Here is a 17,613-nt window from a genome sequence, read left to right as displayed (position 1 = left end):
AGGGCAACACAGAGGCGGATCCCGTATCAATATTGCCCCATAGAGGCATAGATAGGCTGTACCATCGCTAGTTTACTGAATGAAGATCAACATCACATTGGCTATGGGAGGGGGGGGGTCGTTGCGTAACTAGGTAAAATACATTGCGACGAGACTCGTAGAAGGGAGATCTTGTTGAATGAAAATGAACTTGGGTGACGATTACGGCGTACCTGGACGACTTGACGAGAGGGTTTATTTACCCCTCTTCTTTCGATTCCGCGATCATTGACTAGACCGGTTGGCAATTGCCTGTTCACCTTTCCCAGCACACCCGGAATCTCAGTAGTAGGTAGCTGAGCGGTCGGTAGGCTACCTTCGTGGGACACCTAAGGCTCGAGTCATAGCCCCCCCTGGACCTGTCTCTCAACAAGTTGTGGTTCTGACTACACTAGAACCTGCGGCTTTCCGCTATGCTACCAGACCAGACTCTACAGTACCAAGCAGATTGCATGATCGCAAATGCGCATCTAACAAACAGGTATGGTTGGCAGGATAGCTTGCCCGTATTATATAGCTAAGAGCGATGACAACAAGTAAAGCCAGGGTGTGGTAATGGTTGCCTTAGGTTATTCAGCCAAGAAGATAAACTTTCCCGCGTCTGCTATGTAATATTGCTCTGGTAAATGCTCTTGTACTGTCGAGAAGCCATGTCACTGCCAGAGCTGGAGTGCCCCACCGGTTCCGGTAGACGGGAAGGTGGAAAGGGTATCCTGGCTATGATTTACAGGTCAGTTGAATAGACGCGGGTGATGGAACCGGCGGCAAAAGAAGGCAGATGGCATAGACTAACGATCCGGTCTCGTCGGATTTCTCGCTTCCTGTAACTTCCCAAAGGGGGTAAGTTTGAGGCTCATCAGGGCTGGTTCGCTGCTTCGGGTAAGATGGGAAGGTCTAGATGGATGATTGCCATGCTATCTGCTGTCGTACGGCGTAGGCTGGCAGGAAAGGAGGGCTCCGCGCGATTCCTACCTAGTAACCTACCTAGTACCTACCTTACCTATGCGTGGTGCGACTTTGCAGCGAAAGCTACGGGGACGTACAGTCGACTTCGGGAAATTTACGTCTCGTTACATTTTGGGAAACATTGCTAAGTGGAATCACACGACGCCATGCACGGCGGAGAATTACGCACCAATTGCTTGCCGTGTTTCTTCCTTTCATAAGACCCTCTTGGATACGCCATGTGCTCTGGTAGGACGAAAGGGGGTAACCGGGTAAGGAAGAGATCACCCGGTCTAAACGTGGAAGCCTCCAGCTTGTATGTATATGATGTTGTTCTAAATGTATCTCCCATCATTATCATCAGTCTTTATAACCTCTTGGTAGCTGGTTTTGGCTTTGGTTTTTTTTTTTACTTTGGGTAATATCCATCTGGTTGAGGTTTATTATATACTAGAGTTCAATAATAGTGATTTGCTTACTGCGAGATACCCTGGGATTTCGATGAAGTGATAAATATGGCGTATGAGGTAGATTGACTAGACCGGGGGGATGATCACGACATGAATATCCCATGAAACTGGTAAGCCGGTGAAGCTCCAGGTTGTCCAAGCGAACACATTCTTGTTATGTACAAGTTGAGATGAGAGGTATCTTTAGTACAAGGTACATAAGAGAGAGGTAGATCTATCATCTTGCCGTGGCTGATTGAATGTGGCTCATGCGTTTAAAAAGTTTGCTTATGTCTGGTACCTCTGTAGTGGCCAAGCTGCCGATGTTTAGCCCCGCTAAATGGAGACGCGTTTTGGGGCAGCTGCCAATTTTGTAAATATGCTCTGGCAGTTCTGGCCGGTCTGACTGTCAGGTACCAGGTACATAACCTATATACCAAAAGTACACTAGTACCTACCTAGTGCTAGCCTGTAACCATTGCCCCACTTCTTCAAGGGACGCGACTACAACTTGTTATCAAATGAAAATAAATTGTTAAATTGTTTACATGCAATAATACAACGAGCCAGCACAAGGCTACCTCTCTTCCTGTAACATCCCCCCTCTCTCTGCGAGAAAAGAAAAGGAGAAAAGAATTGAAACAACTGGCTTTTCTGTAGCATTGGTCTCTTTACTTTTCTTTTTTTCATGAGTCCTTGCGCAACTGTCGTCAATCGCGGCGCTCTTTCTCTACTTTCAAGACGTTGGTCAATTCCTGTTTTTGTTCACGTCGCGTGTGAACGTAGTGCACTGCACCAAACGCACTCACCATGGATTCCGATAATATGGAGGAGTCGGCCTTTGACGACTTCGATAACGAGTCAGATGGCTACTCTCCAGAGCCGGTACGAAAAACAATTTGCTTGTCTTCGATTCTCTTTTTTTTTCTCGTATCTAAAAAACATACACTCACTTTTCATTTCCTTCCTATAGTACTAACACGATGCTCGCACAGAAACCTAAGGCCAAGGCTCCTGCAAAGAAAGCAGCAGCCAAACCAGCTGTAAAAGCTACATCAAAGAAAATGGTTCAGACAACCCTAAAAACGACTAAGACTGCTCCTAAGAAACGCTCAAAGCCTGACAGCGACGAGGACGACGGCGGCGATGATGGTGACGATGTCTCGGGCTTCTCCAACACCCCCCCAAGCGCAAAGAAGCAAAAGAAGGCGCCTGCCGCCAAGAAGTCTAGTGGTCCACCCTTGGGCGAGATCGAGAACGATAGTATGATGCTCGACGACTCGAAACCGTCAAAGAAGAAGACGGCTACGGAGATGTATCAGAAGTTGACACAACTCGAGCACATTATCAAGCGACCTGATACATACATCGGTTCTGTCGAGCGCACTGAGCAGCAGATGTGGGTCTTCAATAAGGAGACCAGCCAGATGGAACTACGACCCAAGGTTGGCTTTGTGCCCGGTCTCTACAAAATCTTCGACGAAATTCTCGTCAACGCTGCGGACAACAAGCAGCGCGATCCGAGTATGACGTACATGAAGGTGTCTATCGACCGTGCAGAAGGTCGGATTACAGTCGAGAACAACGGCAAAGGTATCCCGGTAGAGATCCACGACAAGGAAAAGGTCTATATTCCCGAATTAGTTTTCGGACACCTCCTTGCCGGTTCCAACTTCGATGATGACGAGAAAAAGACCGTAGGTGGTCGAAACGGTTATGGTGCTAAGCTTTGTAACGTCTTCAGTACTGAATTTACCCTAGAATGCCAAGACTCTAAGAATGGAAAGAGATATAAGCAGACGTGGAGGGATAACATGGGCAAGATGGAGAAGGCAAAAATATCTAGCAGCAAATCTAGCGACTTTGTTCGCGTCAGCTTCAAACCTGATTGGAACAGGTTTGGTATGCCTGAAGGCATCGACGATGATCTCGAGTCGCTGCTTTACCGTCGAGTCTATGATATGGCTGGTACGGTGCGCGGTATCAAGGTCTACCTCAATGACAACCATATCAAGCTGGACTTCAAGAAGTACTGCGAAATGTACGCCAAAGCTATTGCTCTTGAACGAGGTGCCGAAGAGGGTATTGAACCTACGAGTACCGTCATTCTCGAGGACAACAAAGCCCATGCTCGATGGGAGATTGCCTTTGCCGTATCAGACGGCTCTTTCCAGCAGGTCTCCTTCGTCAACTCTATTGCTACTACTTCTGGTGGTACGCATGTCAACTATATTGCTGACCAAATCTGCGAGTCGTTACTCAAGACTTTGAACAAGAAAAAGAAGGGACATGCGTTGAAGGCCAATCATATCCGTAACCACATCTTCATCTTTGTCAACTGCTTGATTACCAACCCTGCGTTCACTTCGCAGACTAAAGAGCAGATGACTACCAAGCTCAGCCAGTTCGGAAGCAAATGTGTCTTGACTGAAGGATTCCTCAAGAAGATTAGCCAGACGGATGCTATCAACAACATCATTCAATTTGCGGAAGCCAAGGCCGATAAGCTGCTTGCCAAGAGTGACGGCAACAAACGATCGAGAATCAGTAACGCAAAGCTTGTCGACGCCAACTTGGCAGGGACCAAGAATGGCTGGCAGTGTACTCTGATCTTGACAGAAGGTGATTCCGCCAAGAGTTTGGCTGTGGCTGGCCGTGCCATTCTGGATCCGGACAAGATTGGTGTCTTCCCCCTTCGAGGTAAGATGCTGAACGTTCGTGATGCTTCAATCGACCAGATCATGAAGAATCAAGAAATTCAAAACATCAAGCAGTTCCTCGGGTTGAAGCACAAGACTGTTTATACCGATACCAAATCCCTTCGGTATGGTCACCTCATGATCATGGCCGATCAGGATCACGATGGTAGCCATATCAAAGGTCTTCTTATCAATTTCCTTCAAGTTCAATACCCCTCCCTTCTTAAGATTCCCGGTTTCTTTCAAGAATTCATCACGCCCATCGTAAAGGTCTGGCAAGGCCCGAATCCCAAGAAGCCCTTGAGGCTGAAATCATTCTTCACTCAACCTCAGTACGAGGAATGGAAGGAGGAGCACAAGCACGAGTTGAAAAAATGGGAGTCGAAGTACTACAAGGGTCTGGGTACCAGCGACAACAATGACGCCCAGGTCTATTTCCAAGATCTTGATACGCACTTGAAGACTTTCGACGTGATGCGTCCTGAAGAAGCCGAATTAATTGAGCTTGCTTTCTCCAAGAAGAAGGCGGATGCTCGTAAAGAATGGCTTGGCAACTTTGTCCCGGGAACCTACCTTGACCACGCTATTAAGCAGGTCACATACAACGACTTTGTTAACAAGGAGTTAATTCTGTTCAGTATGGCTGATAACATGCGGTCCATCCCCTCGGTTGTTGACGGCTTGAAACCTGGTCAGCGAAAGGTTATCTACGCTTGTCTGAAGCGAAACTTGATCAAAGACAAGAAGGTCGTTGAATTGGCTGGTTATGTATCTGAACAAACATCATACCACCACGGTGAAATATCTCTGCACCAGACTATCATCGGGCTTGCTCAGAACTTTGTCGGTTCCAACAATGTCAACTGTCTCGAACCGAGTGGTAACTTCGGTTCCCGACTTCAAGGTGGTTCAGATGCTGCTAGTCCTCGTTATATCCATACTCGCCTCTCTCCTTTCGCCCGTCGCGTGTTCTCACCTCTAGACGAGCCCAGACTAGAATATCAAGTTGAAGACGGAAAGAGAATCGAACCCAAGGTTTACGTGCCCGTTATCCCTATGATCTTGGTAAACGGCGCGGATGGTATCGGTACCGGTTGGAGTACATCAATCCCAAACTATCACCCTCTGGATATTATTAGAAACCTGAAGCGACGTATGGGACGCATGGACGGTGAAGACGAAAAGCCGTTCGAGACGATGACTCCTTGGTTCAGAGGCTGGAAGGGTACCCCACAGCCCGCCGACGCTAATCGTTACCAGTTCAACGGTATTGCGACCGTCGACGAGAGGAAGCCTAATGAGGTCATCATCACCGAATTGCCTATTCGCATGTGGACTGATGATTTCAAGGCAAAGCTTGAGGAAATCATCCGAGCTGAAAAGACTCCTTCATTCATCAAGGACTACAAGGAATTCAACGACCACAACACTGTCCACTTCGAAATTCAGTTGGATGAGAAGCACATGGCCCAAGCCTTACAGGAGGGCCTGCTCGAGAAGTTCAAGTTGGTTAAGCAGGTCGCTACATCTAACTTGGTTGCATTCGATACTCGTGGCATGATCCGCAAATACGAAAAGGTGGAAGATATCCTGGAAGAGTTTTACAACTACCGTATGAACATGTATACTGAACGAAAGGTAAGTTGGATAATAGGAATATATTCAAGAATTATACTGACTTGACTTAGATGCATTGGCTTGGTGTCTACGACGCGGACTATCGCAAGTTGAAAAGCCAGGCTAGATTCATTCAGGAGATCATGGACGGCACGCTAGTGGTATCTCGCAAGAAGAAGCAAATCATCATAGAGGAGCTTCGTGAGCGGAAATACGAGTCCTTCCCTAAAGGACAAGATGCTAAGAAGACCAAATCGGAAGAGGAAGAGGAAGAAGAGAACAACGAGGAAGAAACAGTCGACGAAACTAGCGAAGCATCAAATGGCTACGATTACCTTCTTTCCGTAAGTTTTCATGCGTAACTATGTGTTAAAGGATTATTACTAACAGACAAACAAACAGATGCCGATCTGGTCGTTCACCCAAGAGCGACTCGACCGTCTCAAAGAGCAAATTATCAAGAAGAAAGCTGAGCGAGATACGCTCGATGCGCTCAGCGAGAAGGATCTCTGGTGTAAAGATCTAGAAGACTTTGAGCAAGTGTGGGAGACTCAAATGCGCCTCGAGCAGGAGATAGCTACTGGAATCCGTAGGAAGGGTCGCCGCACATCAAAGAAGATCGGCGCTGGCGGTGGTGGAAGAGGCCGTAAGGTAAAGGATGAGGAGGATGACTGGGCCCCAGCAGCCAAATCAAAGCCAGGTCCCAAGACTGCAGCCAAACCCGCTGCACCAAAACCAAAAGATCCGCCTAAGGAAAAGTCTGTTCAACGTTTTGCAGCCATGTTCAATGGCGGTTCCAAGAAAGACACAGCAGGTGGTGGGGCGGATTCGGACTCGGACCCATTCTCAGACGATGACTTTGCTAAACTGAAGAAGCCGACTAAAAAGGAGAAAGCCGAAGCTGATGACTCGGATGTAGAGATCCTACCGGCACCTCGAACCAAACGTGCCGCAGCTTCGAAAGCCAAGAAGTTCATCGTGGATGACGACGAGTCAGAAAGTGATGACGACAAGATGCTCGGTGATGTCGGTGATTTGGTCAAGGGTATTACGAACGGCACTAGCAGCACGTCCGAGAACAAGACAGGTCGACTTAGCTTGTTTTCCATGTCGAGACCGGATAGCAGCAGTGGTAACAGTAGCGGGTTGAAAGTTAAGAGCAAGCCCTCGAAGGCCTTAGATCTGGATGATCATGACGACACCAATTATGAGATGCTGGCCAAGCCATCACCCTTTAAGACTACCCGTCGAGATGACTTGGACAGTTTCCTCTCCGACGATGATTTACCCCCTGTTTCTAAGCCTCTGAGCAAGTCGAAGTCCTCAAAGGAGGAGCCTAAACTTAAGCCCAAGTCTAAGCCGGTAGCTGTCGCCACCAGCACCAGCGAGCCTGCAGTCAAGAAAAGCCGTGGCCGGCCTGCTGGAACTAAGACCAACAAGTCTAAGGAAGATGCGCCCGCAAAGAAGGTAACGGCGTCTAAAGCTACAAACTTATCACCAGCGGCGAAGGCTTATGCTGCTAAGAAGAATAAGGCAAAGCCGAAGAAGGATGTTTTCGACATGGATGATGATGAAGACGACGACGTTGAGATGGCTGAAGCCGACTCATCACCCCCGCCGAGACCAGCGGCTCGTGGCAGACCTGGGCGAGCGGCAGCATCTAAGTCAAAGCCAGTCTACATCATTGACGATGATGACGAAGATGAAGACAGCTTGCAGCTCCCCAACGACGACGACGACGATGATGACGATGGCGAACCGAGCGATGCTTTCGCTATGGACGACAGCGAGTGATTGTTAGTAGCTGACTTTACGCATACTTGTCGGTCAACGAGCTACCACTCGCAACGAAAATCAGTAACAGGATACAAAAATCATGTTATAGGTAAACGATCCTGATCGTTAATTTCATCTCGGCGTCGGTGAGGAACAAGGATGGTGTGGTAGCAGATACCTTTTTGGTGACTAGGCGGATGAGGGGTGAGGGAGGATTTGATCGAGGGGTGACGATTAATCACGAGGCGTTGGTGGTTGGTCTTGTCTTTGGTTGCTTAATTTAAGGTACCTATTAATTTTGCTGCTTTGCCTTTTTCTGATATACGGTATTCTGTTTACGTACATGTATATGTATACTAGATAGGAGAATGTCCTCTCATCAATTCTATCTCGTAAGCATGAACCAGGTTTCCACGTAGTGAAGTGAGGTAACGCTATGTATTATCGTGATTCGATTCGTACTTTTTCTATCTTCCCTTCTAGTAGTGCGTATTTCCGTTCCATATTCATATTCTCTCTAAGCTTGCGTGAGACCTTAATCCAAGGCTTATGTTGTTTAATAGCCAAGTGAGAGATCCCATTTTAAGTACTACCGTAAATCTCATTACTCTCTCTACCCATTTCTATAGTAAGTAAGTAGCACACCAACCTCATGTTAGATGCCACCAAAGTAGGTAGGTAATGTCATATCAACTAAATATCCACCCTCTTACATAAACTCATATCGTATTACCGTGATATGCCTAGAACACTACCAACACTACCCAAGGCAGGTTAGACAGGTAGGGTAGGTAGGTGTATTGTACATAATACGTCAACACAACATCATCACAATCATAATAAACAAGACACCCTTTAAGCAACAACAGGCCAAGTATACCTAACCTAAGGAAGGGAAATACTCGAAAATATTACTATCTTACTACTACGCTCGAAGTTCCGCCTCGTCCTCACCTCTCTGTCTGCACTGCTTCACTTCCCTGCACTGTCATTTCGTACCATAACATAACAATTTTTCCTAGCACTCACTCACGTAATTAACACGATAAACAACAACAACATTCGTCCATAGTACTGCTGAGGTACTTAATGCTACTTCGTACTGCAAAAAGCCATTCTCGTTTCGTTTCGTCCATCCATCCATCCATCTTGTCTGTCCGTCCTATCCGTCCACCTACTTACTACCTACCACAGTACACTCAGGTAAGGTAATGTAAGTCGACCACATACATACATACCACACATCCCTCTCGACCATTCCGTTCCATTCCAATCCGATCTCGTCTCTCTTCTTCTCTCATTCTTACAATCATTCACCACCACCACCACCGCAGTCCATCACAACAAATATTCAAGGGGTTATCGGGTTATCTCATCGTTCCCTTCTGCTTGTACATGTCTTGTTGAAAGTACAACAACAATAACATCAACAGCGGCAGCAGCAGCAGCAGCATCGATTTAATAAATACGGTAAGAAAAAAAGAATACCATTGTCACTCACGAGAGACACCGGGAGAGAGAAAAGGAGAGAGGAAGAGGGAGACAGGAATTGCCAAAAGTCCGTGGTGCAATGAAAAAAAGAGAGAAAAACACAAACGATTTGGTTAACATGTAAAATTAAACCGTTAGCCTTCCCTTTCTCCCCTCCATCCCACTCCAGAACCAGATAACCGTCTCCCCTCAAGGAGGAAGGGAGGGACGGTTCCAATTATGTCATTTGTCAAGGAAAGTCGTGGGCCGAAGGAAAAAAAGAAAAAGATAATATCAACTATTTGGTCCCCCTTCTCTCCCCTCTTTCCCTTCCTCCCCCCAATCCAGGAAGCTTTCAAAGAAAACAAAAAACAAGTGATTTTCCTCAATCTCTCAAATATCTATGCTGTGAAGAGTTCAAAGTCATACCAAGTCGCCGCGCCTTTGCCGTGCCTTTGCCTTGCCTTGCCATTGCTATTGCCAGTCGAATCTCGGAAAAAAATAGAGGCGGAGTAGTTAGCAAATTATGTAGGTACAGGAGAGAGAGGAGAGAGAGGTGGTTCTCTACTGTTGTTGAGCCACATCACGCCCTGCTTAGAAACTCGTCTAAGTAGAGATCAGAGGTTCCTTCTCGTCCTCCGACTCCTCCTCGGAAGATTCCTCCTGCTTCTTCTGGAAGGCGTCCTTGGGTGCCTGAGGGAAGTCCGAGTCCTTCAGGTTGGTCTGAGGTGCGGCAGCAGCATGCTTGGTCTGGCCGTGGAGAATTTGCTGGGCCTTGGCGGTATAGTCACCGACGTATTGTTTGGTGAGCTCAGTGGCCTGGGAAGTGTGCTTGCTGGCAACCTCACGTAGCTGCTCGGTTTGGCTGTTGATCACCTCCGAGGCCTGCTTAAGGTAGTGATCAATAAGCTCCTGGTTGGTTGAGTAGATCAGAGGCACGAAGAACAGGAGCGTGGTGGAAATCAGGGCAAGGCCCCAGTAAGGGACGATCTTAACCAAGTAGTAGGAAAGGAAAGCTCCGATAGCAGCCTGTTACCACGCTGTTAGCAAGAGGTACCTAGAATAATATAGTGGTTAAATGCGATATAGTCAAGGGTATACGTACAACGACTGAAGCGGTGACATTCTCGGCAAATAGGATTCGCTGAGACTCGATAACGAAGAAGTTAAGGAGCTCGTGGGCGTCACCGATTAAGGTTTCAAGAGTTTCCCGAGGAATAGTATAGTACTTGCGGGGTCGGAACTGGGTGGTAAGACCGTTGCCGAGGATGGCTTTTCCGGAGACTTCAGCAAGGATGGTAACGGCCAAGGCCATATACGAGAGCTTGAAGGTGTATCGGATGACGTCGAGGTATCTAGCCACGAAGATGGCCGAGACAATAGAAGCATAGGCGATGGCAGAAGCTCCTACGATGGGTTAGATATTATCCGTACGGTGGTCTGATAAAGGAAGAAGGCGGTCTAGAACTTACGAGGGTTGTTCCAAGACAAGAGCTCTGAGAAGAACGAATGATAATGGGTCAAAGGTTGACCCGTAGCAGCAGGCTGCGAAGGTGTTTGCCGGGCGTTGGCTAGGTTGGAAAACTCGGCAGATGTCTTCGCGGTCTGGTCCTTGACGTTCTGGGCCACAGGGCCTAAGATATCATCACCATTAGCCATGATATTACTCCCAAATTAAGAAATAAGAAGGAAGAGAGAAAAAGAAAAGTAGGATAGTTAGTTAGTCCGTTGACATACCATTTGCGAGCTGGTCGTAGGCAGCTCTGGCATCTACGTCAATAGGTATTAGTTTCTATGATACGAACGGACCGACGGGGCCGACGGAGCCGGGGGGAAAAGAAATATAGCTAAAGATAGCTGCTGTTGTGAGATCTGAGATACTGTACACGGTATACCAGTTAGCCCGTGTGTTCTCCGGAGCGTGGGGTGGGACGAAAATCATCTTTGCATCTTTTGAATGTAGATAAACTTACCTTACTGCCTTTCAAAGTGTCAACAGAGCTGCCGTTGGCAGTAGGGTCATTAGAGGCCATTATGAAGATGATCTTGGTGTGATAAGTATTTGTTAAGTTGGTTGTTGTTGTTATTGTTATTGTTATCGTAGCTAATAAAGAAGAATCAGAGAAGAAGGAGGTGTTTCTACTCGGAGTGTCGGATGCCTTTGCTGTTCCAAAAATTGTGGGTGAGCTCCAATGTTACTTGGGTCCGAGTGTCAATGGGGAAAAGCGATATCGAAAACCACGTACCTATTTCTTTCTTAGGTGTTGTTGGTGATGTTTATATTGTAGTTGTTTTAAGGTAGTAAGTTAAGCAGAGAAAAAAAGGGGAAAAAAGAAGAAAAGAATCGTCGAAGATGTAAAAGAAGATAAGAAAGTCTTCGGAACTTTTTTTTTCTGCTGGTTGTTTGGTGCGGGAAGGAATTTCAGGTTTATTGGTAGGGGAAGAGGTTAGTGGGATTGAGCGATCTGGTTGAAGCAAAGGCCAGCGCAAATAAAAAAAGGAGTGATTTCATCAAGACTAGACCCCCAGCGGAGCTGCTTTACTGGCATTAGGACCTAGGTACATCTGCAAATGTGGCTAGTGCCTGGTTCGTTATGACGCCACGCCAGGGCCAACATGATGCACCTACCTGACCAACCAACCAAACCGTACTACAAATCACCTGCCGAACAAACCCAGAGAGCAAGTGTTACAGTAACAGCCACAACTTAACCAGTACCTAAGGCAACTAAGGGGAGGAACGGGTTACAGGTTACGGTCCGGCTTCAAAATGTTCTTGAAGGTTCCTCCCCTACTTTCACTACTTTCACTAGCTAGTACAATAATTACACATGCGGGCTACCCGTTAGTTGCAGAAAAGAGATGTACCCCGAAGTCGCTAGGTGTCGCTAAGGTTAGCTGTTAGGTACCTAACCTACAAGGTAGCTTAAGTGTAGCGTGTCCTGTAGGTACCTAACCAAACTTGTCAAACGTCATGCTTCCGTCCCAGAAATTGGTAAAACACGACTTATCACTTGAGCTCAAACGACCTTTCTTATTTTTTTTTTTAAAAAAAAGTCCGAAAACTCCATTTCCGTTACTTACAATACACTACAAAAAAGAAATAAAAAGGAAAAAAAAGTCACATCGTCATCGCATTGCTCTAACGACCGTATCTCGTGGGACTCATTTCTAATCCGAAACATACCCAGGTACAATAGTAGTTACAAGCTCCAGAGGGCCAAAGCCACCCATGTCGTCACTCTGCGATATCGTGGTGTAGTGTCGCTTACCTTGCATGTGATTATCCGCTAAGAAGCACACGACCAACTTCCGGCCCATGCCCCATGCCCCCATGCCCCCATGCCCATTGCCCATTGCCCAGATCTTCTAAACTGATGGATCCCCGAATGACGCATTCTATATCATGAGCAGTCATCATGGCCTCAAGATCATGCTCACCTTCGACCTCGTCATTACTACTATAAACTTGCTGCCTTAGGTAGGCTCTCTGATATAATACCTAAGTTTAGGTACCTACCTACATGGTAATAAACTAAATGTGGTAAATAGATTAGGTAGGTTATTCACGATCCCACATCTGAATACTACTATATGCTATCAGTAGAAACTAGTTGATGCAAAGTTTGAAAGTCTCCATGGGTGACGGGTTGGCAATGCTATATTTGGATATCGTGGAACTCTTCTATGCTGTTTAGCCATAAAAGCAAAAGCAATCCGCAACATGCCTTTCCAAGCTGCCACTCTTCGGCCTTGCGCGGTGTACGTATTCTAAGCTCGCGTATACCTTTCTCAAGCTAAGCAAATGTCCATCGGCAAAGGAAAAAAAAAAAAAAAGAAGCCACCCAGCCAAATCCCCCGTCTATATACACCGGGTTGGCATAAAGTTATTATGGTAACTGAGATAAAACATAATGATCCGCCGCCCTGGAGATGTAATCTGTTCCGATGAAATCGACATAGAAATGCAAATCTTCTTTCCGCCCTTCCCAACAATGCTCGCTCGCTTCTGATCTGAGAAGAGCTTGATCCCAAAAAAAACCTCCACCGCGCAGGACCGTCCGCTATTTATTCCAGCACCACCGTCAAACATAGTAGGGAACGATATTTATCGTCGCCAACCCCAGAAACCGCCACCATTAGTAGCAGGTGGTGTGGGTGTAGGAGTACTCTTAGCACCATTGCCTGCTTCGGAGACTGTAGCCGTGAACCGTCCAATCATCCCCATCGCAGTCGAAGCTGCCGTTGCGTTGGGGGCATCGCTTGGACCAAGTCCGTAAGCCTTTCGCAGGCTTTCGAGCTTCTGTTTGTACTCGTCGGCTTCCTGACGAGCCACTGCTTCGGCAGTCTTGGCTTGTATCAGCTCTAGAACGAGCGCATCATGCTCGCCCGGTGTGACTGGCTCCGTTTGCGTCCTTACTAGCGACCCGGAACGCTGACCAAAGGCCGACTGCGTGTTGGGTGTTGACTTGCTACGTCCAAGCTTTAACTCCCGGAGACCACGGTTGGCCCCGTTATAGGCGTTGTTGGCAGTCAGGCTACTCCCCGACGAGAACCACCCTCCAGATTCCGACCCGCCTGTCTCAGATGAAGCTCGCACACGCATAGTATGGACCTGTCTCTCAAGACGTTGCTTGTCCTGGTGGAGGTTTCGGACATGAGCGTGACTTTCACGAAGCTGTTCTCGTAAGGTGTTTGCTTCCTGTCCAAGTTCTTCGATGCGCCGATTGAAGTCTATAGATTTAGACATCTCGATCTTGAGGTTTTCCTTGGCTCTGGCTAATTCCTCGCGGAGTTGGCTCTTAGTCAGTACTGACGACTCAGATCGCTCGCGTCCTTCATCATCGCAAAAGCGGCACTCGACTGCCTCTAGCAGTACCGATAACCGACTCCGGGCAGGAGTCTCTCCTTCCTCATTTTCATCTTCTGCTTTGGCATTGGCATCTTGATTATCCTCTGTTGTTTTGGTAGCACCATTGTTGGCCCTGTCCTTCTTCAATCCATCTAGTAACGACCTTACGGCCTTCTTGTCTGCATCTCTTTCTTCCCTTTCTTGTTGGAGCTGTGTGGCCAATAGCGCATGGTTTCGTTGCAGTTCGCTGAGGGCGGTAAGAAGATCTTCAATTTGCGTGTGCAGGTTCCTGTCGGCGGCGTTACGACTCGAATGTTGTTTCGCGACGACTGGCGTTGATTCGCGAATTGACGAGTCGTCGGCATTTGAAGTGGAATCGCGAGAGATGGTAGTAGCGTCGGTGGATGTCGAACTAAGGACGCTAGAAGAGCTGGCTTCCATCGAATTCAATGTAGAAGCCAGGCTCTGTTTCGATGCACTTCGGCGTAACATGCTTAAGGGTCTTAAAGGTGCGGCAAATCCGGGAGAAAGAGTTCCAGATTTCGGGGAGGAGATGCTGGTGGCCCATAAGCGGCCCAAAAATCGGGAAGCAGCTGTGGTAACATCGGCCGTTCGCGCGGCATTGGCACTGGCGATCTTTTCCTCGCGATACCCCTGTTCTAGTTGGGCTAATTTCTCTCTCGATACGACCCCAGATAAGCTAACGAAATCATCGACGAATTCGTCGGCATTGTAATGATAACAGTCCCACAGCCCACGAGATAAAAGGAGCTGCATGACATCCTCCATCTCCGTACACGCCAAGATGCGGCTCTGGTTCTTTCGCATAAGCGACAAAGCTACCCGCATGATTGTTTCTGAAGCGCCTTCGGCAAATATTACATCGTAGATGCGAAACAACATTGGCAAGGGGCATGTCACTGCAAAAAATGAGAGGAACCATTGTGAAACGTAGGCCGGGTCGACCTGAAGCTCCTCAAGATGGTTCGATAATGTGGGTAAATGCTGCTTGAGCAGCTCCCGGAATTGATAGATGCGGACATGTAGACCTGACAAGTCGGGCAGGAAACATGACCGTAGGTCATAGTATTCCATTAGCCTAGTTTCAAAGATAGTGATCAGCTTATTCTGTCCTCCAAAATAGATTTTCGAAATAACGACTTACCGGACTAGGACGCAAAAGGCTTGGCTATCTGGCATGTGCATCAGCAGAGGACCAACTAGGAAAGCGAGTCCTTGGCAATATCCAATCTTTGTATCGTAGAGACTAAAACATTTGAGAACTCTCCCGAGCATTCGTTGACCGTCGCCGTCTGGGTCTCGGAACATATCCACCCCAGGAAAGCTTCTACCCAGATCCTTGCCGATAATGCCTTCATAAGGACTCGACTCGCCGCTGAGCCTATCGAATTCCTCTAGGAGAAAACTATCTCGAGCACCCGCCATACTCTGCCACACAACCCCTCGTAGAGGCGGTGGTACTCCCTTTCGGATCTTTTTGGATAACAATGTAGGAAGACGGGCGGCGGTCTGCTGGTAGTCTTTGACGAGAGCCATATAGAATTCGAGATCGGTCATCGGTGGGGGAGGAAGGACAGAATATCGTAGAGCCATGGGAGTTGGTGCATTTACCATATCCCTCATCTGTGCCATGGATGGGGGTCTAGGTCGGCGGATGGGAGGTTGTTCGACAACCTTGACTTTAACGCTTTTTGGATTCGTAGCAATTTTATTGTTCTCTTGTTCGAGTCGTGCCAATAGCAATGCTGTAGACTAAAAAAATTGGACAAATATCATGTTAGCATTATTGTCGTCGTCGTCATTGTCATCATCGTCGCAGATCTAGCCTTTATTTCAACCAGTTAAAGAAACTGTTTCTTTGAACTTGGCGTATGGAACTGCGTAACTACCTAGGTAGACAAATGATAGGATTGTAGGGTATACGATGTAGGGTGTGCAGCATACATTATCGTCTTGGTCTTTGACTTCTTCGTCCTCCGTCTTTTGTAATTGGTCCCAGTTGACCTCTTCCGTATCCGATTCGTCCATTGGATCGTCTTCGGTTATCTTTTCTTCTTCCTGGGTAGTTGTTGTAGAACCTGTAGTTTGCATCTCCTTCGATGGAGATTTGGGGCTAGTAGGCAATTTCAAATCCATTTCGGTATCTTCCATCCCTCCTTCTTCTACTTCCATGACAGGCGGTACGCTAGGCGTTGTTGCACTTGTAGGTGTACATTCGTGTCCCCAGATGCTCTTTCTAAAAGGTAAAGGGTTTAACGGAAGGTTCGTATTCACTGATAGAGAAGGAGGCTCCGACAATCGAACCGTCACCATCGAATCGTGTTCCGGCATCCTGCGTTCGACTTTCTCGACAGGCGATTTCGGTGAGTTCGACTCTGCTGGACTTGACGGCACATTCACTGAAGAAGTGTCATTTTTCTGCTGTATCTCTGAGTCCCCTTCCATCACGTAGGTTAGTTAACTCGGGTTCGAAACGAAGGTGGTTAGTGGGTGACTGGAAAGTCCGATCTACACTCCAGTGTTCTCTTGTCTCTCAAGCTTCAACGTGGTGATCACCCCTTGACCTCAGTTTGTCTTGAGTCTCGTACGACGGTGCATCGACAGCCAACAGCTCACAGCAGACGGCAGACAACGTACAGCGTACAGCGCAAAAGCAAAATCGAACGGCTTGAAAAACGGTGAGAGTATCTAGCGCAAGTCGAGGTAACGGCGGTGTATTTTTTTTTTTTTTTTACACGCATTAACACTGAAAATGGTTTTGTTCAAACAGCTACAGCATCCTAACCAGCCTTTGGGTGCCCCCCGCCAAGGAAACAGGGGGAGTCGGGGACAGAGTGGACTCGCTTCAGGGATTCGGGGGATACAATCAGCATCAGCTAAGAACGTTTCCTTCTTTGGTCCGTCTAGGGTCGAAATCGATACTTAATACGATGGGGGGGAATGGCCTAGAAGGGGATATTTCAAGTTTATGCAATGACAATTGTTAGTCTCTCGCTGTCTAACTGGTTAATAGGCCTGTCAGTTTTACTTGGTGGATATACTAGTAACTAAAGAAAACATCTGATGGAAGTAGTAAGGAGTGGATAGCCTAGGTAGGTATGTAGACGAATTAATGAGGGTCGAAAAGAATTATGAACGAATGACTATGAAGAATGTGCCCGTTCAAAAGGGCTGATTATTATTATTGTTGTTGTTATTGTGATTAGGTAGGTAATTAGTTGTTAGAAAATTATTTAGGGATATATAATGAGCGAATAAGAAAATAAGTTAAGACGAAACACGATGATATGAATTAAGGGCCCTCAACGATAGAAGGAGGGCATTCGCAGGCGGCAGGAGGATAAAGAGGGGGAGGCGCCAGCTGAGACCAAAAAAACCAACTTAGGTCAAATTCCCCAATTTCCCCTATTACGTTAGGTTGCATTCCATCCCGTATCATCGGTTTAATGAGTTACACCAAACCTTCGACGCGCCTCTCCAATTGGAGCATTTTAGTGCTCCTACTACAACTACTACACCTACGTCCCTGCATTAGCCGCTATTTAAATAATCTATTCCACCCTGAATCCCAAATGATCCCCCTGTGTATCTAACATAGTATAAAATAAAATATTTAAATCGCCACTATTGTAAGCCCTACCGTTAGATTATTAGTGTGTATGAATTATATTCTTACAGTACCTTCCTAAACACACTTTTTGTTGTTGTTGTTAACTCAATACGTGGACGTAAAACCTGTACCATC

At 47.0% G+C, this 17,613-nt stretch overlaps 3 protein-coding genes across 3 annotated transcripts; 1 reads left to right on the top strand and 2 right to left on the bottom strand.

Moving 5' to 3' along the window:
• The first annotated feature begins 1,980 nt into the window (after positions 1-1,980).
• F4812DRAFT_438020 (type II DNA topoisomerase) lies at positions 1,981-7,928 on the top strand. The gene is made up of 4 exons (XM_047934960.1): positions 1,981-2,318; positions 2,429-5,770; positions 5,821-6,093; positions 6,152-7,928. Exons 1-4 carry the CDS (start codon positions 2,244-2,246, stop codon positions 7,541-7,543), a joined length of 5,082 nt encoding a protein of 1,693 aa, XP_047788204.1. The 5' UTR covers positions 1,981-2,243; the 3' UTR covers positions 7,544-7,928.
• A 1,673-nt stretch (positions 7,929-9,601) lies between these two features.
• Positions 9,602-11,028, bottom strand: F4812DRAFT_461575 (Reticulon-domain-containing protein; the record flags this gene model as incomplete). Its single annotated transcript, XM_047937896.1, has 5 exons — positions 9,602-10,024; positions 10,101-10,402; positions 10,468-10,629; positions 10,733-10,765; positions 10,974-11,028. The coding sequence occupies 5 exons, from the start codon at positions 11,026-11,028 to the stop codon at positions 9,602-9,604; spliced, it is 975 nt and encodes a 324-aa protein (XP_047788203.1).
• Positions 11,029-12,356: 1,328 nt separating this feature from the next.
• On the bottom strand, positions 12,357-15,034 carry F4812DRAFT_438012 (uncharacterized protein). The gene has a single exon (XM_047934959.1). It carries the CDS (start codon positions 14,940-14,942, stop codon positions 13,104-13,106), a length of 1,839 nt encoding a protein of 612 aa, XP_047788202.1. The 5' UTR covers positions 14,943-15,034; the 3' UTR covers positions 12,357-13,103.
• Positions 15,035-17,613: the final 2,579 nt, after the last annotated feature.

The sequence above is a fragment of the Daldinia caldariorum genome (assembly GCF_022478825.1).
Source record: "Daldinia caldariorum strain CBS 122874 unplaced genomic scaffold F4812scaffold_14, whole genome shotgun sequence".
In the NCBI taxonomy this organism is placed as follows: Eukaryota; Fungi; Ascomycota; class Sordariomycetes; order Xylariales; family Hypoxylaceae; genus Daldinia; species Daldinia caldariorum.
The sequence above is the reverse complement of the archived record's forward strand: the minus strand, read 5'-3'. Positions and strand labels throughout refer to the sequence as shown.